General features: G+C 38.2%; 1 protein-coding gene across 1 annotated transcript; it reads left to right on the top strand.

Moving 5' to 3' along the window:
- Positions 1 to 3,442: 3,442 nt before the first annotated feature.
- Positions 3,443 to 23,323, top strand: NDUFA12 (NADH:ubiquinone oxidoreductase subunit A12). The gene is made up of 4 exons (XM_017654476.3): positions 3,443 to 3,642; positions 4,519 to 4,601; positions 6,401 to 6,488; positions 23,050 to 23,323. The coding sequence occupies exons 1-4, from the start codon at positions 3,557 to 3,559 to the stop codon at positions 23,228 to 23,230; spliced, it is 438 nt and encodes a 145-aa protein (XP_017509965.1). The 5' UTR covers positions 3,443 to 3,556; the 3' UTR covers positions 23,231 to 23,323.
- Positions 23,324 to 24,872: the final 1,549 nt, after the last annotated feature.

Genomic DNA, 24,872 nt, shown 5'->3' with positions numbered 1-24,872 from the left:
ACTACCTCTATCGCCATGAAAAGGCAGAAGAATTTGATACGGACCAGAATAACCCAGACATCCCCTGAGGGAACTTGGGGAGATAGATATAACCAGTCTTCCTGAAAAAGAATTCAAAATAAAGGTGATAACCATGCTGATGGAGCTGCAGAGGAAAATGCAACAGCTAACGGATAAAGTTGGGAGGGAGAATACAGAAACAAAACAATGTCTGGAAGGACTTAAAAGCACAATGGACGAGATGCAAGAGTCTGTTAATGGAATAGAAATCAGAGAACAGGAATGGAGAGAAGCTGATGCAGAGAGAGATAAAAGGATCTCCAGGAATGAAAGAATATCAAGAGAACTGTGACCAATCCAAATGGAACAATATCCACATTATAAGGGTACTAGAAGAAGAAGAGAGAGAGAAAGGGTAGCAAGTGTCTTTGAAGAAATAATTGCTGAAAACTTCCCCAAACTGGGGGAGGAAATAGTTGCTCAGACCACAGAAGCACACAGAACCCCCAACGGAAGGGACCCAAGGAGGACCCAAGCAGGTGTTGCAGCACTAGTATCAGACAAAATACACTTCAAAACTAAGAAAGTAATGAGATAAAGGACACTACATAATGATAAAGGGGTCAGTCCAACAAGAGGATATAACCATTATAAATATACATGCACCCAACACAGGAGCACTAGCATATGTGAAACAAATACTAACAGAATTAAAGGAGGAAATAGAATGCAATGCATTCATTTTAGGAGACTTCGACACACCACTCACTCCAAAGGACGGATCCACCAGACAGAAAATAAGTAAGGACACAGAGGCACTGAACAACACACTAGAACAGATGGACCCAGCAGACATCTATAGAATTCCACACCCAAAAGCAACAGGGTACACATTCTTCTCAAGTGCACATGGAACATTCTCCAGAATAGACCACATACTAGGCCATAAGAAGAGCCTCAGTAAATTCAAAAAGATTGAAATTCTACCAACCAACTTCTCAGATCACAAAGATCTAAAACTGGAAATAAATTGTACAAAGAAAGCAAAAAGGCCCACAAACACATGGAGGCTTAACAACATGCTCCTAAATAATCAATGGATCAACAACCAAATTAAAATAAAGATCAGGCAATATATGGAAACAAATAACAACAGCACAAAGCCCCAACTTCTGTAGGATGCAGCGAAAGCAGTAAGTATATAGCAATCCAAGCATATTTAAAGAAGGAAGAAAAACTCCAAATGAATAGTCTAATGTCACAATTATCGAAATTGGAAAAAGAAGAACAAATGAGGCCTAAAGTCAACAGAAGGAGGAACATAATAAAGATCACAGAAGAAATAAATAAAATTGAGAGGAATAAAACAATAGAATAAAACATGGATACAGAATTTCAGTTTGTGAAATGAAAAGGTCCTGGAGATCCGGTGCACAACAATGTGTGTGTAGTTAACACTACTGAACTGCATGCTAGTAGGCAAGAATTTTAATTCTTACACTATCTGAAGATAGCATCAGATCCAAGCCTGCCCTCCACCCCTACTTCAGCCATCAATCAGTCACAAGCCCCAGGCTGTTACCTGTGCTTCTGATCAACTGGCTACAGATTGGAGGTTCCATCCTCTTCTGTAGGTTTGATTAATTTGCTGGAGTGGCTCACAGAACTCAGGCAAACACTTAATGTTTACCAGTTTATTAAAGGATAAGGATTCAAATCAACAGCCCGGTGAAAAGATGTGTAGGGAGATGTCTGAGCAAAGGAGCATCTTGTCTTTCATGGAACCTTGGCCCTGCCATGTGACACATGGCAGCGGCCTTCTTCTTCAAGTGTGGAAGCTCTCCAAAAAGGGGTAAAAGTGCCAAAGTGCTGTTCTCTTGGGGTTTTACAAATGCTTCATTACATAGCCAAGGTTGACTAAGGCATTGCCCATTGGCTGATTCAACCTCCAGCCCCTTTCCACTCTCCAGAGGTCGGGTCACGGGGGTAGGAAAGTTCCCACCCCCTAAGGACATGGTGCTCCTGGCAACCCACCCTGCCCTTGGGCAGAGTCCAATAATATTAGTAACAAGACACCTTCATTAATACAAGACACCTGTTCCACCTTTTCTGGCTCTAGAGCATTTTTAGGAAGGGTGGATAAAGACCAAAACATCTGAGAAATATATATTTGGTCATTTGACCAAATCGCAACAAAATCCAGACAGTGGAAAACTACAGGAGAAACTGCAGTTTCTTCATCAAATAAATTGGACAAAAAAAGCAAGGGGTAGAGAGTGGGGGAAGACCTGTAGATTAAAAGAAATTTAAAATCAACTAGTTACAATATGGACCTTATTTGTACATACTGTAAAAATATGAAACAATTAGGGAAATTTGAACACTTTAGTGGATAATTGTTGGTATTAAGGAATTATTTTTGAAGTAAAATAATTGGTAATATTTTTAAAAGTTCTTAGACACATAGACATATTTCAGGTAGAATGTTTTTAATATACAGGAAAACCAAAGTGCTTGAAATTCACAATCATAAATTCAAATGTGGCATGATTTTGAGCAATTGATAGAATCTAAGAAAAGAAAATTTGGTCCCAATATTTGGAAGTTTCTCTTTTGGGGTTAAAGATTTAGTTGCATAAATTAAATTCCTTCTCTGGGTCTAATCATACCAGTTGTTTCAAGTAATAGTACTGCATTTCAGTATTGACTTTCACAGACAATTGTGAAAGCTAGCAGTTACAATGCAAATCTTATGTCTTATGGTAGACTAGAGCCTGTAAGAGCAAAACATGAGAAGAGGTGGACCATATACTAAATTTCTCATCTCAAATAGCTGAGAATCAAGGAGAATATTCCAAACTGATAAGGAATATAGGTTTTAAAGCATATTATGTAAAGTCATAAAATAGCCACTAGAAAAGTAGAAATGATGTTCATTTAATATTCTTTATTATTTAAGATTAAATGTGCACGAATTGCTTTTCTGGTAGTACATTTTAAATGTTTAAATTTTTAATTTTAATCTTGCAATTAAATCACCAAATCCTTGAGAGCATCTTACACATAAACAGACTTTTCTATTTCTCTTCTTCGCTCCCATACCTACACCATCCTTGTATATGTGCTCATATAGCATGTACCCAATAGTGAATTCCTTAATGATATCTTGTTTCTAAGGAATCTTGGCGTTAGAAAGGATTTTTGAAGTGGTCTGAGCCATTTTAGATGAGAAACTGAGGTACCTATGGGAGAAACCTCCACCTGAGGAAGCCTAGTCTAAGTGAATTTGCCACCATATTCTCCGCCTTCTAAATACAATCTCTGAAAAAGCAAAGTTCGTCGCCCCTTTGCTTTGCTGGGAGACCAACAACGCCCTTCTCTTCAAGTGAACGAGCAAGGCAGCTGAGCTCCACCTCCGCGCAAGCGCAGAGTCACCTCTGTATTACGCACGCGGGAGGGTGGGAACCTTCCGTGATCGGCTCCCTGCGGCTGACGGCTTCGCTTCTCCCCGGCGCGTTTTCCGCGGCTCACCGGGAGGGTGGGCCTGCAGGGCAAGATGGAGTTACTGCAGGTCCTGAAGCGCGGGCTCCAGCAGGTTAGCGGGCACGGCGGCCTCCGTGGCTATCTACGAGTTTTTTTCAGGTAGGTAGCCAGAGCCATGCCCTTGGGCCTCTGGGGCTGGCCTTGCGCTGGCTGAGTTCTTGGAAAGAGATCTAGGCTTGGGTCACCTTGGAGAATTCGCAGCTTTTGTCAAGGACGACTGGCTCAGTCTCTGTCCTGCTTCCCCCGGGCTGAAGTCTGTTCAGGGGTCTCTCTGGACAGACTTCAGAGAGAGAGAGCTGTGACGTGGAGGTGAGGGCATCTGGGCTGCACTCAGCTCTGCTTCCTGGAGACCAATGGGCGCTACTCAACGCTTACTGTGACCTTGGGAAAGTGGAAAAACACTTTCCTGTTCTGCACGGTAAGGTGTTGAACAAGGCGATTATAATGGTCCCTATTAGTCCTGACATTGAATCGGACAGAGAGCATCGTTCGCGTAAACTGAATTGGAGACCCAAGGGTCGAAGGAAAGCCAGGAGACATTCGTATCATTTTAAGATGAAATACTTTGGCTTCCTGATTTCCTTAAGGTTTTTGCTTACTCCAGTGCCTCATGGCCTAGGGAAAGTAGGTAAAAGTATTCTTGTAATTTAAAGATATTGCATTTATATATTTTGTGTAATTTAAGCATATCATTTAGGTTAATTTATCTTTTCTTGTGCTGTCTAACATGGTACTGGAGGCAACATGAGCAGGATTCTAGAGCTCTTACCTGACACATTCTTCAACAGTGGTGGCAGGAGCCTGGAGATGAAGGCTAGAAGTATATACAGCTAGTGATGATCCCCAGCAACACTTCATTTTTCTAATTGATGAAGAAGCCTTTGTTTCTCAAAGCTGGTATTTTCACTTCATTTATGTTTGTGTTTTAAACAAAGAGACACTCAAAAAATGCCTATTTTCTTTGGATATTCACAGGGCAAATGATGTGAGGGTTGGTACATTAGTGGGAGAAGACAAATATGGAAACAAATACTATGAAGACAACAAGCAGTTTTTTGGTGAGTATAGTATTTTTTGGTATTTGATCCTGTTTTTCATAATATACAAGAAGCTTCTTTAATGAACAGTAAACGTACAGGGATTTTTCATTTCATGGGATTATGTTATGCATGTTTGTAAACTAAAATATTTTTATGTAAAAATCATTGACCATTTTTCAATATTGAATTTACAGCATTTTTTGTTTGGATATTTGTTTTTTTATTAAAAATTTTTTTTTCACAACTTTCTTTTTAATAGCAACACAGTATTCCACTTATGGAAGAATTATTATTTTTTCAAACACTTCACTATTGAGATTTTTAGATTGCCTTCAACTTTTTGCTAGAAACAATGCTGCAGTGAAGTTACTCAAAACTACATCCACATTCATTTACATATTCTAAGAATAAATTCCTGGAAGTAGAATTGCTGAGACTGAGTATGCACATTATAAATAATATGTATTATTTTATAGATTGTGATGTATAATATATATTATATATAGGTAATAGTATGTGTGTATGTATATATTGTGAGATTGTTAAAGCCCAGCTCAATTGTCATGGCCTGAGTCTATGAAACCTTTATTGAGTCTTCCATTTGCTTCCACATTCCCCTGCTTCACTGGATTAGAGTTTATTTTTATTTACTTATTCTCAAGATGGATATCTCTAATAGAAAAAGCAAATCTTGACTGAAATCTGTATATATTTCAATAGTTAAAGTCGTGTTTAAGTAGCATAAGTCAATATTTGTTGACTATATATTTACCTAGGAAAACTAAAGTAAATGCAGAGTATCTTTTACTTATTAGTTTAAATCCGTCATAGGGATGAATTCAGTATTCCCTATTTGGAAAGTAAGGGCAGTGAGGAAGGGGTAGAAAGAATTAACATTTATTATTCACTTACATGCTTGATGTTGAGCTAGGTGTATATGTGTGATACTTAGTTTTTCATAGTAGCTTTTAGATGTAGGTATAATCATCCACTTTTAACAGATAAAGAAACTGAGGCTCATAAAACTTGCCTAATATCCACCTGAAACTAAGTGACAAAGTCTTGATTAGAATCCAGGTCTTTGCACGACTTAAGGACCCAATCTTGTAAACTGTGATTAGGACCCAACTATGGTAATTTGTTAAATAAAGACTGCAGCCATACTATTTTGATGATTTGAGACCTGGTCCTCATTTATAATGTTTGCTTATTATGTATAATCACCAATTTCCAAAAATATCTCTGGTGATCATTTTAAAGTATATGTATGGAAACATACAATTCAAGTGTGAACACTGTCAGTACATTTCTCCTGCTTCAGTCTCAGGAGAAGCACTTTCTTTCCTGAATACCCTAAATACCTGGGAACACATTCCTCTACTTTCTCTTTTACTCCCACGTCAGGGGTGCTGGGGGAGAAGCAAGGGTTTTTCAGTGTGGGAAAGGCCTGAGTCCCACCCCCAGAGTCTTAGTCCTTGTGTAGGAGTTTTCTGGCAGCCTACAGGCTAAGAAAAGCTTGCCATTTACTTCCTGGGAAGTATAATACACCCAGGGTGCTATTCCTTTAACATCACTCTTACATAAGTGCACATAAAAGGCTTTTCTTAATAAAAAGGTTTTCTCTTCATTTTTTGTAACACACAGAAGACTCTGTTACTGTTGATTTTTTTCAGTAGGGCTGTCTTTATAGGACCTGGGCTTTGACTAGTTGTCAAAAGGTTTTCTTCTTTGATATTACGCAGTTATGCTTTTTTTTTTTCTTTTTTAAGGTTGTCTTTATTTCCTCACATCTTTATAAATGTTGATCTTTCACCCAGGCCGTCAGCGATGGGTTATATATACTACTGAAATGAATGGCAAAAACACCTACTGGAATGTGGATGGAAGCATGGTGCCCCCTGAATGGTAAGCTGAATCGACATTTTATTTTATTTGGCTTGTCAGTATTTGTTTCATTACACAAATACTTACTGAATATCTGTTTATTTGTAAGGCAGTCACTGGTGTTCTGTAAAGCATCTGCCCTGGTTAAAACAGCTGGTAACAAATGTCTTAAAACAACTAGTATTTATCTGTCATGGTCTTTGTGGGTCAGGAGTTCGGAAATACACAGCTGAGATACCATGTATCTGCTCCAGGATGTCAGGCCTCAGGTGAAAGACTCAAGGGCTGGATCCTGGAATCATCTGGAGATTTGTTCATTCGGTGTCTGGCAGTTGATGCTTGCTGTCAGCTGGGGGCACTGCTGGGCCACTGGGTTTGGAACACCCTCATGTAACCTGGGCTTCCTCAAGCAAGTGCTCTGAGAGAGTCACAAGAGAACCAGGCAGAAGATTTGACTTAATCTTGGAAATCATCTAGTATCAATTCTGCAATCTGTTTGTAGAGGCAATTAGAAAACTCTGCCCAAATTTAAAAGGAGAGAATGTAGACCCTACCTCTTGATGCAGGCATGTCAGCATCACATTGCATGTTGGGATATGTAATGGTGTGGCTGTCTTTGTGGAAGGGTAGTATGCCATAGTATCACCTAAATGTAGGTGAAGGGAAAGGCATAAAGAACTCTGGCTCTGATCTTAGCTGGCAGTTTAACGTTAAAGCAAGTTCCTTAACTTCCCTGTGGCTAAGTTTTCCTCATCTGTTAAATGAAAGCCTCAAATTCCTTTGGTCTCTAAAAACTGTGATTTTATAATAAGCTTATTTTGAAATGAAATTCTAAATGCTTTTAGTCAAATACCCAAATTCATGTAAAATATTTAAAAGCAGAGAACTCACATCTATTTCATAGATTGCTGAATAATTCCATTTTGTTGATACACAGTTAAACTCTGGAGATCTTTTCAATTTAGTTTAGAAAGTTCCATTAAAACTAGAAAAAAGTGTACCAGGTTACCTGTGAACATTTTATTTTCATTGAACCTGATCATCAAAAATAGTTTTGGGCTTTATTGAGTAGAAACTTGGATAATCTCAGAGTGTTCAATTCTATTCTAAAGACTTAATTAGAAATCAGGCATGTAATAAGTGAGTGAAGGGCACACATGAGACAATAGAGAGTATAGGGACTGTAATGAACTGAAAAGCACATACCCTGTCAGAGAGCAGCAGCCCTGTTCATCTCTGCCCAGTTCTGTCAGGTGAGAACTCAGCTAAGGGTTCCTAGGTATAATTTTTCATGGAAAAGGTGAAAATCTGTATTTCATTGTGAGATTTCAAAGATTTTAAATGTTAATTTAAAACATTTAAGAATTTAAATACAGCATTATGCAATAGAATTTTCTGTGATGATGGAAATATTTTGTATCTGTGCTATCCTATAGGATAGCTACTAGCCATATGTGACCCAGAGCACTTTGAAATGTGGCTAATGTGATAGAGGAAGAATTTTAAATTATTTTATTTAAATTAAATAAGCTACTTAATTGGACAGAATCGTTTGTAAAAAATACCATGTGACCTACCCAAAACATGTTTGTAAGATTTCACCTACAACCAATTTTCAACCTCTGTTCTACTTGTTGGACTAATGAGGAGCACTGACCACGTCAGTGATGTTGTTTGACAACCGTGGTGCCCACATGCCATGTTTTACTGTGGTTCCCTTATTGTGCTTTGCAGATACTGCACTTTTTACAAATTGAAGGTTTGTGGCAGTCAAGCATGTCTCTGTACCATTTTTCCAATAGCATTTGTGCTCTGTGTCTCTGTGTCACATTTTAGTAATTCTCACAATATTTTGAACTTTTTATAATTTATAAAATACATTTTTTATGAAGATTTGTGATTAGTGATCTTTAATGTTGTTATTGTAATTGTTCTGGAGTATCATGAGAAGGCAAACTTAATTGATAAATGAAGAGTTTGACTCTCCCACTTACTGGCCCTTCTGTTTCTTTTCCATCTCCTTGGGCCTTTCCATTTTCTGAGATGCAGTGGTGAAATTGGGCCAATTAACAATCCTACCAGGCCTCTAAATGTTCAAGTGAAACATTTAGCTTTAAATCAAAAACTAGTAATGAGTGTGCTTTAGTGAGGAAGGCCATGTCAAAAGCCGAGATAGGCTGAACTCTAGGACTCTTATGCCAAACATTTAGCCAAGTTGTGAATGCAAGGGAAGAGTTCTTGAAGGAAATTAAAAGTGCTCCTCCAGTGAACACACGAATGATAAAAAAGTAAAACAGCCTTACTGCTGATACAGAGAAAGTTTTGGTGACTTGGTTAGATCAAACCACCCAAAACATTCCCTTAGGCCAAAGCCTAATCCTGAACAAGAACCTAACTCTCTTCAATTCTGTAAAATATAAAGGCTAAGAGAGGTGTGGAAGCTACAGAGAAAAATTGGAAGCCAGCAGAGGTTGGTTCATGAAGTTTAAGGAAAGAAGCTGTCTTCATAATAGAAAAATGTAGGTGAAACAGCAAATGCTGATAACAGAAGCTATTACAAGTTATCCAGAAGCTCTACTAAGATAATTAATGAAGATGGCTACGCTAAACAACAGATTTTCCATGTAGGCAAAACAGCCTGCTCTTGGAAGAAAATGCCATCTAGGACTTTGGAAGCCAGCAGAGGTTGGATGCCAGCTAGAGAGGAGAAGTCAACGCCTGGCTTAAAGGTTTCAAAAGACAGGCTGACTCTCTTGTTAGGGGCTAATGCAGCTGGTGACTTTCAGTTAAAGCCAATGATTATTGACTGTTCCAAAAATCTTAGGGCCCTCAAGAATTATACAAACTCTACTTTGTGCTTTATTAATGGAAAAACAAAGCCTGGATGACAGCACATCTGTTTACAACATGGTTTACTGGATATTTTAAGCAAACTATTGAGACTTCATTAGTAAAAGAGATTCCTCTCAAAGTATGACTGCTTACTGACAGTGTACAGTACATCTGGTTACCCAAGAGCTCTGATGGAGAGAGGTACAAGATTAATGTTTTCATGCCTGCTAACAACATCTATTCTGCAAGGTATGTAGTTAAGGTATGTCTATGGATGAAAGAATAATTTTGACCTTCAAGTCTTTAAAATGTAAAAAATGCATTTTGTAAGGCTACAGCTGCCGTGGATAGTGATTCCTCTGATGACCATGGGCAAAGTGAATTGAAAACTTTCTTTAAAGGATTCACCATTCTAGAGGCCATTAAGAACATTTATGATTCATGGGAAGAGGTTAAAATATCAACATTAACAGGAGTTTGGAAGAAGTTGATACCAGCCCTCACGGATGACTTCGAGGGGTTCAGACTTGAGTGGAGGAAGTCACTGCAGATGTGGTGGAAAGAGCAAAGCTAGCGTAAGAAGTGGAGCCCAAAGATGTGATGGAATTGCTACAACCTCATGATCAAACTTAACTGGATGAGGAATTGCTTCTTATGGATGAGCAAAGAAAGTGGTTTCTTGAGACGAAATCTACTTCTGTAGAAGGTGCTGTGAAGATTGTTGAAATGACAACAAAGGGTTCAGAATATTATACAAACCTAGTAATAAAGCAGTGGCAGGTTTAAGAGGACTGACTCCATTATTGAAAGAACTACTGTAGTGAGTAAAGTGCTATCAAATAGCATCACATCCTACAGAGAAATCATTCTTGAAAGCAAGAGTCAACTGATATGGCAAACTTCATTGTTGCCTTATTTTAAGAAATTGCCACCCCCACCCCAGCCTTCAACCAACACCCAGATCATCAGCAGCCATCAACATGGATCAAGACCTTCCATCAACAAAAAGATTATGACTCACTGAAAGCTCGGGTAATGGTTAGCATTTTTTTAGCAACAAAGGATTTTTTAAGACATGTACATTGTTTTGTTTTGTTTTTTTTAAAGACCTAATGCTATTGCACATTTAACAGATTACAGTTTAGTGTAAACATAACTTTTATATGCACTGGAAAACCAAAGAAATGATTTGACTTACTTCATTGAAACATTTTATTTGTGCTGGTCTGGAACCAAACCCACAATATCTCTGATTCTGTATTGGATTATGTCTTTATAATAAAACTTACTGGCTGTTAACCTGACAGAGCACCACTGATGCTGCATTTGAGGCTGGATTGTGTGCTCTTTTTAGTGGGAAATAATCTATGGTTCTGTTAAGGTCTGAAGAGCTGTGACTTTTGGTTTACTGCTGTCTGCCTTCTCTGAAGGGGCATGCTGTATGTCAGGGGCACTGTTTTAGACCAAGATCTCTAACTAGACTGTTGTTGGCTTAAGATGAGGTGCCCTCCTAATTTTGTTTGGTTGAACGTCTTTTGGGTTGGGTTGGTCTTGGAAGGATGTGGAATGCCTGTGGGCTGTCTTCTTCAGATTGAGGTCCACCTCCTTTAAATCACTCATGAAACAGTGCCCGGGGTCTATATTTTGGAGGGGTTGGGGGAGCTGATTTAGATTATGTGAGATGAAACACATTTAAAATTATAAAGTAGTAAAAAATCTGTTAAGATAAAAGTGCTATTCTGCTGGGCAAGTCCTTTTGTATGATTTGAGATCACATGGAAAACAAGTTGAAACCTGTAGAAGATAAGATCACTCTAGCAGGTACCTAAGGGCAATTGAGGACACAAAGCTGAATTTCTTTGTGGAGAGGAGCCCTCTAAGGGCTGAGTACCTTTAAGTACCTTTGTAAGGAAGCTTTAAGCCCTGTAATGAGTCTTCTAGGGAGAAGTGGTGTTGGAGAAGCTCAGGTGTTTTGTTTCTCAGACTCCACCCCCACTTTGCTTAGTGTAATACTTTGTGGAATTCTCAGTCTGTGGGTCTTACCTTTGACTGATCCATGAATAAATTTGAAGCTAGGTTGATTAGAGAGCCAGGTATTATTTTACATACAGAAGAGTGAATAACAGATACAATTTATCATCTTTATTCATTCAAATAACTTGCCTACTACCAGGTACCAAGAACCATTGTAGGCATTGGGGATACAGCAGTGAAGAAAGCAAAGTCCTTGCTCTCATGGAGGGAGGCAGAAAAACAAATGTGTTGTACATATTAGGCAACAGCAAATGCAAGGAAGATAATATGAAGCTGTCATTCATAAAGGGATAAAGAGCAAAGGAAGGGTCAGGTGGCTGTTTTATTTAGGACTTAGGGAAGGGTTCTTTGAGGAAGTGACATTTGAAAAGGGGAGGGAGCAAGCCAGGGGTGGGTGGAAAGATCTCCTGGAAACAAGAACCACAGGTGCAAAAAGGACTGTGTGTTGGAGATAATATTACTTGTATTCAAAGAAAAACAATATGTCTTTCAGGTAACCAGCCCCTTATCTTGTATTCAAAGAAAAACAATATGTCTTTCAGGTAACCGGCCCTGAGGATAATCATCGAGGACAGCCCGCCCCCTCCAACCCCCCAGCATTAGAACAAGAGATCCCGCTAGTACTCTTATTACTTAGGAATTTAAAAGGGTTTTAGGAGCCCTGGGTCAGGGACAGTTTCAGAGACAAATGCTTGAACAATAGATGTTTCTAATGCTCTTGGGAAATTACAAGGGCTTTAAGAGCTCTACTAGGAACCTGGTGCAGAGAGCAATATATATATTTTTTATGATCTTACAAAATTACACAAGGGTGTGAATACCAGGATATGAATGCTGTTAGAAGCTGCCTACCACAGGGATACAGTTTGAAGTTGGATGGAGTCAACCAGATTTTGACAGAAAAAAGAAGTCAAGGATGACTTCAGAATTTTTGGCTTGAACTACTAGTGGTACATTTGCAGAGAAGAGGAAGACAGGATAGGACTGGGGGAGCAGACTTGGAAGAAGTAATCAAGAATTCTGTTTTGTGACAGCCAAGTGTAGATGGTGGGTAGACAGTTGAAAACACTAGTTTTTAGGTCAGGATAGAGGTTGGTGCTGGAGGTAGGACTTCAGTGTGATTTTACTTATTGTAATATGCAATTTAAGTTCATACATTGTGGGTAAAAGGGTTAAGAGAACCTGAACTTCAGTTAAACTCCGCCTAGCTCTGTGACTGTGGAAACCAGATTCTAATCTTGTATCAACTACTGTAATAACTCCTTATTCACTGTTTGGCTTTGCATAGTTCCATTTACCCACGGTCTGGAAGCAGATAGTCCTCTTCCTGACATTGTCAGGAGGTCAGTAGTAACCTGATACTATGTCACAATGCCTATGTCATTCACCTCACTTCATTTCATCATGCAGACATTTTGTCATCTCCCATCATTCCAGGAAGGAGCGGGGAGGACAGTGTAAATATTTTGAGAGAAACCACAGCTGCTAAACTTTTCTTACAGCGCATTGTTACAATTGTTCTGTTTTGTTATTATTTTTAATCTCTTACTGTTCCTAATTTATAAACTAAACGTAATCATAGGTGTATATGTATAGGAAAAAAACATACTATTTATAGGATTCAGTACTATCCACAGTTTCAGGCTTCCACAGGGTCTCAGAACATAGGCCCTGTGGCTAAGGGAGGACTGTGGTATATTGCTAGATAAAAGTGATCCTTGGTGGGTAAACTGCATGTGGATTGAAAGGAATTATAAATGCTTGATGAGTTAGCAATGTGTGGGCTTCCCTGAGGTTGCTGCTCTTAGAAGTGTTATGCCCCTTGTGACAATGGGATTCCTGAAGTTATGCATACAGATTTGTTACTACAGATGGTAGATGGTAGCTTTGTGGAGCATGGAGCTTTTAAGTCAAGGCAGCTCCTGCACCTGCCGGCTGTACCTCTCATCTCTCTTGAACTTGTGCTCTGTTAACTACGTAAGAAATCAAAGAAAATAGGTCCTGGATGGCTGGTTGAGCAGCCACCCGCAGGAACTACTGCAAAGACTTCAGTGAGAGGAACACCTGATGTTGCCCAGCTGGCAGCTGTGGTTCCTGTCCTCTGTCCTGGTGCCGGGTGTCGTCCATGGTAGCCTATGAATCTGTTGAGTAGCTGCATAATCACACCTAGAGAAGGATTTTCCTTCAGAAGCCATCAGTGTTCTTGACAGATTCAGGGAATATCTCTAGTGAGTTTCTGTGGTTCACTTAATGTTCCCTAATCGTGTGGGAACATTCAAAATCTTATGGGAAAATAGTTAATTGTATCTGTCCCATCTTGAGGTCTTCATTTCTTTTACTGTGTCAGCAGCCAGTAAGGCTGCTATGTCAGTCAGTAGGTAAACAAAAGGTGTACATGCTGGTGCACATGTCTGGAAAGGGCCATGGAGCTACATGTACCTTGAAAATAAAAGACTACCTAGAACCTAGCACAGTTCTCAGCTTAAAAGTAGTTCATTCGTTAAAAACTTGTTGAGCACCCCACTATATGTCAGGCACTGGTGAGTTTTGGAGTTTATAGTCATGTAGTGATACCAGCTGGTAGAGTATAATACTGTACAATAGCTTAGTGTCTGTTACTTTTCTTGGTTATAGTACCTTCATTTCTTATCTAGTTTTATTCTCTTAGGGGATCAGAAATGAAATTTTAATTTCTAAAGGAATTCACATTAGTTTAATTTAATTAAAAAGAATACTCCAAGTATGTCAGAAGGCTACAACTACTGTTTAATACCACGTTGGATTGCCCTTAATTTTACCTTTGTTTTAAGTTAGCTAATTGCCGCTGTCTGTACAGTAGTGCACCCAAGTCTTTGTTTTCATATTTATGGTAGTTCTTTTGCATAGAATTAGTGACAGATAAACCAAGTAATTCGTATCTACATGAAATTTGACAAGGTAAAAGGTTGAGGATAGAAAGTTTGGGCTATTTTATATGTAATAGTTGAAACTACTGTTTTCACTTGTGTCAAGAAAAACAAAGATGCTTTTTTGTGGTTTGAAGTATTGGAACTCTGAAGTCCTTTGAACCAAGTTAAAAAAAAAAATCAAATATGGCTTGCCTAGATTTTTCTCATCTGTGTATTTACTTTTTTCCCCACTTGGTGGCACCTTCTGTTCGTGTCTAAGTACTTTTCTCCCTTAATGGAGTACACTAGTCTCTGCTTGTATATTAATTTTTTTCTTAATATTAATGGCTAAATCACTCTAGTAATACATAAATACATTCATTTTAAAATAATAGTGAATGTTGACTGGTTTCTTTTTTTAACAAATTAATTTTGTCCCTTCCTAGGGCCACCATGAAATTAACAAATGTTTTTACTCTTGTAAGGTTAATTTATTTAGAATACTTAACATTATTGTGGTCAGCTTTTTTTTAGTTAGTATAAGATGTTCTAGAAGACTTTGTAGAAAAGTATGGCACCAAGTGGTAGGGGATTGCTTGGAGGTGATTGAGAAGAATAATGGGTAATTCATAGGTTTGGGATTTGAGTGGTTGGATAGATGGTGATGCCTTTTGTCAGAAGAAGGGTAAGATAGGAGTGGGCAGGGGAGGACTGGAATCATGCTTCTTTTTTTTGAATGTACTAAGTTTGAGATACTGTCAGAAATCCAAGAGAATAGGTATGTCAAGTCAACAGCTGGATATATGAATCTGGAGCTTAGGACAGAGGCCCTAAGAATGAGAAGTAGCCAGCAAGGGATGGGAAGGCAAAAGAGACTAGCCATTTCAACAAAAATGGGAAGGCTAGTTGATTGTTGCTGAGAGATTAAGATAGGAACAGAGAAGTGTCCTTGTCGATTTGGCAGTGTGAGCTTCTCTGAATCTAAATGGAATCTGTTCTTGAAAAAAAATGTGGAGATCAGAAAAGTTTACAGAATATAGCAAGGGAGCGGGGATAAGCTGCATAACTTCCTAAGAGACAAACACTGTCAACGTCTGGCATATTTCCTTTAGTCCTCTTAAGTAATTTTTCATGTGTTGTGTTTATGATCATGCAGTTTTGTTTTCTTTTTCTCAATATTATGTGCAATTTTCCACTTTATTAAAACAATCAGCACAATTATTAAAATATTTTTTCTTTTTTTAATTGAAGTATCGATAACACAATATTAATAAGTGGCTGAATGATATGTATGAGAATGTTTCATCAACTAAATTTAGATGGAGTAATAATAATTTTAGTATGGTGAATATTTTTACCTCAAAAAATAACTGAGTTTAAAGTCTTTCATATTTATTTTTTGAAGAATTGAAAAAATCTTTGGTATTTCTGTGCTCAGTGATGTTAAAATGAAAACAGCTGAAACATGAGTATTATGGTGAGAAGCCAGCCTTGATTTCCAAAGTGAATAATGTATATTATCCAAAGAGAAGAAAAATTCAGAGCTGCCTGCATTGCTGTATTTAGTAATGTTTTACTTCTGGGAATTTTCTGAAAGGGAATATTAAACTTTCTTCTTTGTTATTAATACCAATCTTTTTTTTATATTACATGAATATTTGAAAAATACTATCTTAAAATGATAGTGCTCTATCTACTTGAATAAGTGCAATTGTAGCATCAATTAAATAGTAGCTAAACCAAGAAGAGATAAATCAAAATTCCTTTAAAACACATGCAGATGTTATGCCATGGTGTGGGTGTTCAGGACCCAGCTGCTCTGAGCTGAGTCAGACCTGTAGGTGACTCCACATCGCTGGGCGATCATGGCGTGAGCCTCCTCCTTCCTGGGGCCCTGAGGATCTGGGGGATCCCCTTACACGTCTGGGCCTCTGGACTGTGGGTGGAGCCGCAGGAGCAGAGGGGCCACCTGGGAAAGGCTGGGAGTTGGGCTCAGCGCTGGCCAGCATTTGCCTGTTGGGATCATTTCCTTTTCTTAGCTCCTTGAGGTTTTTCTGTGAACACAGCTACCGTCCTGCTTTCTTGAGCCTTTTTGATAGTAAGAATTGTCTCTCTCTCCAATTCTTTGTTGATGTGTTTGGCCATCTTCTTGCAAAGGTTGTGAATCTGTTATGTGGAGTTGATGTTTCTACCCCTGTTGGGAAGTTTCTTCTTGATTTCTAGCAGTGCATTTCCTCCCCAAACAATTTCCTCTGATTCAGGCACAGTTTGAAGCTTCAGCTTTAGCTGCTGAATTCCACTCTAAAGCTGTGAATTTTCACACTGCAAAAATGCTTCCTCAGTTTAGAGATTTGTTTGTCCTATAAACTCTTCATTTGTTTTCTTTCTTCCCACAATTGTCTGGCTATTTCTTGATTTTCCTCACCAGTGACATCCTTCAGGTCAATTTCTGACCAATGGATGGGGTGTTCACCGTTTTCCCTCTTCTGCTTGACTTCCCAGCCCAGGTGATCTAAGTGACCTCAAACGATATCAGGCAAGGGGTTCGTCCACAGGTTTTCAGCCCGTGGTATTAATTGGCTGACTTTATCTTTTAGGACCTGCTCCATTTCTGTGTTCTACTGCTCCAGCCTTTCTTTCTCCTCTTCCTTTTCCTGGACTGTCTGCTTCCATCTCTCAATTTCTTGGTTGAGCAGTTAGGGACTTTCTGAAAGATGAGTGTTTTCTTTCATATGATCCATTATTTTCTTCTCCATCCTTCTCTGTTGCTTTTAAGGTGGAAGTTTTTTTTTACATCAGTCACTTGGGAAAATTTAAGAGACTAGCTCTTCTGTACCTTTTCCAGAAAGTCAACAATGTCATGAAGTGACAACCTGCTTAGGTTTGTATTCATTGCTGACAGGCACAAGATTTGTAGCATGAGAGGACTGGTCTCTACCCCAGGCAGCCTGAGGGTGTCATTGGTCCAGTATTCTCACTACATATTCCACAGATTTGAGGGCAGAACACCTTTTGCCTAGTGTCTTCACTCTTCTTAAAACATATTGTCTCTTTACTATCAAAACCATCACCATAGTTATATACCAGGATCTCCCAGAGAAAAGCAGGGAGACCTGGGAGGTATCCAAGCTTCCAGAAATCACCGGAATAGCATCCCACAGGTTCTGCAGGATCAGCTGTAAAGTGGATCCAGTGTCAGGCAACAGGCCCTCCGTGTCTGAGTAGGGCTCCACTGCTCTGCCTCCAAGTGCCAGTGTCCTGTGGACCACAACCACTCCTCAGAACCCTTCGGAGTTTCTTTCTCTAAGGTAAAGAGGTGCCTGACAACCAGGGCAGATCAGTTGGGCTGGGGAGGAGCAGGCCAGCCAGGTTCTGGAAAAGAGTTCTCCCTAACTTTGCCCTGAAATAGTGATCTCAATTATATAGGCCCTGGAGGAAACGGAAGGAGTTGATAGCAGCCTGGGGCTGCACAGTTCTGGCCCCCCCTTGCCCCACAGAAAGCCTTGAGGTCAAAACAGCATCAGGCTATGTCCCTTTCTGTGCCCAAGAGGAAGTCAAGGCAGAGTGGTGGGGCCCCATCCCCAGGTAAGGCTCATTTTTCTAATTTAATTTCCTTCTGCTGTAGGGAAGCTGGGTGCTGCCCTCAGAGTTTCTAGAGATTTCCCTCCTCAGAGGCACAGGACTGAAGGGTGTCCCCAGAGGCATTAACTAAGAGACCAAGATTCCAATCCTAACAACGCAGAAGAAATCAATTAGATCCGGCAGGGGCTACAATTCATGGATTTTCTGTGGAGCCGGCATGTTCCTGTTCAGTTCAGGTGTTCCTGAAAGGGGGTGACTGCTCCCAGGTGACAGACCCAGTAGCCCAGGCTCCTCCCATCATGTGGCCCTCCATCTTCAACCCATACCTCCCTTTATTTTTCTCTTATTTTTGCTTTTTGCTACCAAATTAGCAAAGGTTTTTATTATTTTTTAAATTTATTTTTAATTGAAGTATACATGATATACAATATGATATTAGTTTCAGGTATACAACATAGTTATTTGACATTTATACACATTACAAAACTCATTGTGGTATGATATAGCTGACCGTTGAACAACCTAGCTTTAGGTTTGCTGACCCCCATGCAGTCAAAAAATCCACATACAGCTTCTGACTCCCCAAAACCTTACCACCTAATAGCATACTATTGATTGTGTGGTAGTGAATGATGAAATAGACTGTTATGTGTATATATTTTATGTATTCATGACATATCTAACTTTATCTTAGTTTTTTCAATATTTCTAGGCTACGTGGTTCATCTGCATGTTTTTAAAAATTGTCACTTCTTCAAAAACCTTTCCAATATGTATATATTTTTTTAAAATTCATTTCATTTATAAATGGACCTTTGCAGTTCAAACCCATGTTCAAGGGTCAACTGTATAGTTGTCTGTCACCATACAAAGTTATTATAATATTATTGATTATATTCCTTCTGCTATACTTTGCATTCCCTGTGACTTACTTATCTTTTAACTGAAGTTTGTACTTCTTAATCCCTTTCATCCATTTCACCTATCCCCCCACCTCCTCCTTCCTGGCAACCACCAGTTTGTTCTCTGTATTTGTTAGTCTGTTTCTCTTTTGTTTGTTTTATTATTTAGATTCCACATACAATTGATATATAGTATTTGTCTTTCTCTGACTTATTTCACTTTGCATAATACTCTCTAGGTTCATCCAGGTTGTTGTGAATGATAAGATTTCCTTCTTTTTTATGGCTGAGTAATATTCCAGCATGTGTGCGTGTGTGTACTACATGCTCTTTACCAGTTCTATCTATGGACACCTAGGTTGCTTCCATATCTTAGCTATTGTAAATAATGCTGCAGTAAACATAGGTGTATGTATACTTTCAAATTAGTGTTTTCATTTTCTTCAGGTAAAAAACTAGAAGTAGAATTACTGGGTCATATGATACATCTATTTTGAATTTTTCGAGGAACCTCCATACTATTTTCCCTAGTGGCTGTCCCAATTTACATTCCCACCAACGTTGTACAAGGAGTTCCCTTTTCTCTGCATCGTTGCTAATAACACTTGATATTTCTTGTGTTTTTGATACTAGCCATTCTGATTAGTGTGAGGTGATGCACCCTTGTGTTTTTGATTTGCATTTCCCTGATAATTAGTGATGTGGAACATCTTTTCATGTGTCTGTTAGCCATCTGTCTTCATTGGGAAAATGTCTGTTCAGGTCCTCTGACCACTTTGAAATAGGATTGTTTGGTTTTTAGGTTTTGGTAAATACCAATCTTTAAGTCTGCTTTCATTTGCAGTGATTTTTAAAGATCTATTTTATATGGCATATGTTTTACCTTAAATTTCCTGTTTGGCTTTTATTCTTTCTTAACCAATACATCTCTCCATTTTGGACTTTGAGCAGCTGACAACCTCAAACCAAGGGACCATTTATTTAAGTAATGTATTATATTTTTCAAAGGAGAAAGTCTTCCTTGTTCTTTAACACTTTTTCCTCTTATACAACTGAAAATAGAATCAACCACTTGCAGGATTTATTTCCACTGAGTTGTGTTGTAATTGTGATTTAATATCCTTGTTTTCAGTTTGTATGACACACTTCACTATATTTGAGTACTGAGTTTTTCCCAAAATGGAGTATATTTTCAAAATAAGTACTTATCTCTTTTGTATTTGAAGCTTTTTCCCTTTCTGTCAGTTTCTTTATTTGTAGTCTCACTGACTTTGTCATCAAGTTTAAGTAATTTTGTCCTTTAAGATAGTAACAGTGACATAAATTTGAAGTGGGTCTAATGCCAGCTGCCACATAGTTTTCTGGACAATGCTGTTAGTACATTGGCATCTTTAATGAGTTGGAATAAAAATGACCTGGGAGAAAAATCTGTTTCACAAAAATTCTTCTGATGTGGAATTCTAAAGGGTATGATTTATTTGGCCTTTATTTAATAATCATGATAACAGAAGGGTTGTATTAACCTAGCATTGTCTTGTTTCCTGTATTTCTCTGTAGTGCCATAATGAGAATAAATTATCATTTGCTCATTCCCTGACTCTTATCTGTAGCCTTAAGAGATACACATTTTCAGATTTTATGTATTGTCGTAAACAAAAACTTTTCACTTTCTTGAGAATTTTTTGTGACTTCATGAAATTGTCAATTCCTCACTTAAGTAACTGAACAGGAATATATATGCTTTGGACTCTGGTTCCTTAAATATTTTAACCTTCGGGGGTCTGGACAGAAGTTATTTGAATAAAATTTTTCTTGTTATTATTCAAAAATTAGTTACTTAAGCTGCCTCAGTAAAGTAAAAGTTAAATACTTCTTCTGTACCTTAAGCTTACATAAAGCCCTTTGATAAGTAACAGTCTCAGTTTGGGCAGCAAATCCATCTCCCCACCAGCGTCTCCCAGTGGGAGAGCTTGTGTTAGTAGTTGGGGGTTATTGGTCCGCGTTCCTTCTGCTGATCCCCAGGTTCCTTTGGGGATGCAGGAGAGACACCAGCTCAATATGTATAGACTTCTTCATCCTTCATCATGTTAGCTGGTCATGACAGACCTCTAGACACAAATATAGCTGCAGTAATATTAATTTATCTCTATGCTTACTGATTTTAGCCAGTTATTTAGCTATACAGCTATCAATTCCTGCTAGCAAATATCTTTAAACTTACATAGCAACACAAATTTTTCTCATTAGTTTTGGCCTTAGCTATTTTACTGAAATCTCTTCTACCTGTCCTTTTTTCTGTAGTTGGGCAATTCTTTTTTTTTTCTTGAGGCTGCAGTTGTCTGCGCGTCTCTCATTGCTTTTTTCCACAGGGGCGCGTCTTGTGAGCTTCTGGCTCTGCGGGATCTGCTGTGAATCTCTCGTCCCTTTTCCCTTACAAACCCAGCTTGCTCCTGGCCGCTGGGACTTTGAGTCCTCCTTTCTCTGTCATTAGCAGTGCGTCACTGCTCTTCCCCTTCTATTCCAGGCACCCAGCTTCCTTTGAAATTAAATTGTTAAACACTTAAAACTGAAGTTCTTGTGAACTTTGGACTGTGAGTTAATATTTTTACTATAACAAATCATATGTTGTTTAGTTTTAAGACTTAAGCTTGAATTTAAGGTACATGCAGAGACACTCTTTTCAGCAGGAGCCTCACTGGGTTTAAACTAGAATTTCATGAGCCGGAGCCAATGAGCATGCCATGGCTCCAGAGCCAGCCTCCGGCATCTAATAGCAACTCTGTTTTCATCAACTCTAAAACACATTTTTACATCTACAATTAGGATACATATTATAATCAGTAGTGGCATGATTTAATTAAAAGCATTTTCTGTCTTAGGGATACATAAAATAATGGTATATCGTAAAACTGATGGTGTTCTAGATTTGATGAACTCTAGTGACAGTAATTGGAATAGTTAACATTTGTTAAATACCTACTATGCAGAATTTTTCTAGGTGCCTTATGTGTATTATTATCTCATTTAATCCTTATACCATCCTGAGAAATTAAGGATGTTCAGATGAAAAAAACTAAAGCATAGAAAAGTGCAGCTAGTAAGTGATGGAGCTGAGATTTGAGCTCAAGAAACAAAATAGCTCCTCTTTTTTTGTCTTTAAAAAATTCTTTTTCCTTTTTAATTGTGATAAAAATATATAAAACTTATCATCTTAATGCTTTTTAAGTATACGGTTCAGAGTGTTAAGTATATTCACATTGTTGATAAACAGCTCTCCAGAACTCTTTCATCATGTAAAACTGAAATGTTTTAAAATTGAAATATCATTGATATACAATCTTATATTGGTTTCAAGTACACAACACAGTGGTTCAACAGTTACCCATATTATTAAGTCCTCACCCCCACTATTATAGTTACTATGTGTCAGCATAGGAAGATGTTGCAGAATCATTGGCTACATTCTCCATGCTGTACTACTATCTCCATGACCAGCTTATATTATTATTAAGAAATTTTGTGCCCCTTTATCCCCCTTACCCTCCCCACCTACTCACTCCAGCCCCTTCCCCACAGTAACCATCAGTCACTTCTCAGTGTCTATGAGTCTGTTGCTCTTCTGTTCATTTTTCACATTCCACAAATAAGTGAAATTATATGGTATTTGTCTTTCTCTACCTGGCTTATTTCACTTAACATAACGCCCTTTAAGTCCATCCATGTTATTGGAAATGGCAGGGTTTTTTTTATGGCTGAATAATAGTACTTTGTGTTTATGTATGACATCTTCTTTAGCCATTCATCTGTTAATGGACACTTTCGTTGCTTCAGTATCTTCACTATTATAAATAATATGGCAGTAATCATAAGGGTACATATATCTTTTCTAGTCAGGAGTTTTTATTTGGGTAAATGTATATAAGTGGAATTACTGGGTCATATGGTAGTTACATTTTTGGTTTCTGAGGAACCTCCATATTGCTTTCCACAGTGGCTGCACCAATTGACATTCCCATCAACAGTATAGGAGGATTCCCTTTTCTCCACATCCTTGCCAACACTTGTTATTTCTTGTCTTTTGGATGGTGATGTATAATTGTGGTTTTTGACTTACATTTCCCTGATGATTAGCAATGTGGAGCACCTTTTCATGTGCCTGTTGGCCATCTGTATTTCTTTGTAGAGATGTCTGTTCAGGTCCTCCACCCATTTTTTAACCAGGTTATTTGTTTTTTTGGTGTTGAGGCATATGAGTTCTTTATATATATATATAGAATAGCTCCTCTTAACCCTCCTTCCACTGATGTACTGCCTCTTCGTAACTGTCTTATTTTTCTCCTTTAGGCATCGTTGGCTTCACTGTATGACCGATGATCCTCCAACAGTAAAACCACCTACTGCTCGTAAATTCATGTGGACAAACCATAAATTCAATCTGAGTGGCACTCCAGAACAATACGTACCTTATTCTACCACTAGAAGGAAGATTCAACAGTGGGTCCCACCTTCAACATCTTATAAGTAAAGACAATGAAAAATAATTTAAACACATGAAATATGGAGCTTTTCATGTAACTGCACTTTTGCTGCTTACTATTGATTAAAATTGTTTGATTAAGCAATGTCTTTAGTGCCTTTGTGCCTGTACCTTTGTCATTTATCAGCTGCAAAATAGAAGCTCACAGACGTGGGTAACTGTAGGAGCCTTCTGTTGGGGTGGCTGCCTGCTGTATAGTCCCCCCTTGCTACAGTGGTTGTGTTTGCGCTTCCTTACCTCACTCCATAGCTTATTGGTAGGAAAGGTCTCAAAGCTGAACTGAGCCGAACAGATTTTCTATCTCTTTCTTTCCTACTCAACAAAATCAATCTTATTTATTTATAAGAGGAGTTTATATTTGAAAATTTTTATGTTTATACAGATAATATTGTTTTTCCTAGTTTGAAACTTCTTTTTTACTTTGCATAAAAGATCTTTCCCAGTACAGAAGTATTTTTTTAACATTCTTGGTCATTAATATTTTTTTAAAATTAGAATATATTGATGTACAATATTATATTGGATTCAGATATACAACATAGTGATTTGGTAATTTTATATATATATATAAATATATAAACTAAATGCTCACCATGGTAAGTGTAGTTAGCCCTGCTACCATACCAAGATATTATAATATTAGTGGTTATATTCTCTGTATTATACTTCCATTCCTATGACTGATTTATAATTAGAAGTTTGTACCTTTTTATCTCCTTCACCAATTTCACCCCCTGCCCCTCCCTACTTCCTTCTCCTGTGGTAACCAAAGTCTGTTGTCAATATTTATGGGTCTATTTCCTTTTTGTTTGTTTTTTTCTTTAGATTCCACATGTAAGCAAAATTATAATGGTATTTATCTTTGACTTCACTTAGCATGGTACTCTCTGGGTCTATCCACACTGTAGCAAATGGAAAGTTTTCCTTTTTTATGATTGAGTAATATTCCGTTGTATATATGTACCACATCTTCATCCATTCATTTATTAATGGACACTTGGGTTGCTTCCATATCTTGGCTATTGTAAATAATGCTGCAATAAACATAGGTATGCATATATATTTTTGAATTGGTGGTTCTGTTTTCTTTGGCTAAATTCCCAGAGGTGGAATTGCTGGGTCCTATGGTATTCCTATTTTTAGTTCTCTGAGGAACCACCACACTGTTTTCCATAGTGGCTGGACCAATTTGCATTCCCACCAACAGTGTAGGAGGGTTCCCATTCTCCACATCCTCGCCAGCACTTGTTATTTCTTATCTTTTGGACAGTAGCCATTCTAACTGGTGTGAGGTAATATCTCATTGTGCTTTTAATTTGCCTTGCCTTGATGATTAGTGATGTGGAGCATCTTTCCATATGCCCGTTGGCCATCTGTCTGTCTACTCCAGAAAAATGTCTGTTCAGATCTTCTCCATTTTTTAATTGGGTTGTTCTTTTGGTGTTGAGTTTTATGGGTTCTTTATGTATTTTGGATATTAGCGCCTCATCGGATACATCATTTGCAAATTCTTTTCCCATACAGTAAGTTGCCTTTCATTTTGTTTATGGTTTTTTTTTTGCTGTACAGAAGCTTTTTAGTTTGATATAGTCCCACTTGCTTATTCATGCTTATGTTTCCCTTTCCCAGG

Source organism: Manis javanica, chromosome 10 (genome assembly GCF_040802235.1).
Source record: "Manis javanica isolate MJ-LG chromosome 10, MJ_LKY, whole genome shotgun sequence".
Classification (NCBI taxonomy): Eukaryota; Metazoa; Chordata; class Mammalia; order Pholidota; family Manidae; genus Manis; species Manis javanica.
This window is presented reverse-complemented; position numbering and strand designations above follow the sequence as displayed.

Bases quoted from the DNA above. Each gene is read 5' to 3' on its own strand.
- NDUFA12 (XM_017654476.3), top strand. From the start codon at position 3,557: ATGGAGTTACTGCAGGTCCTGAAGCGCGGGCTCCAGCAGGTTAGCGGG. The intron at 3,643-4,518 runs GTAGGTAGCCAG...GGATATTCACAG, and splicing joins TATCTACGAGTTTTTTTCAG to GGCAAATGATGTGAGGGTTG. The intron at 4,602-6,400 runs GTGAGTATAGTA...TCTTTCACCCAG, and splicing joins AGACAACAAGCAGTTTTTTG to GCCGTCAGCGATGGGTTATA.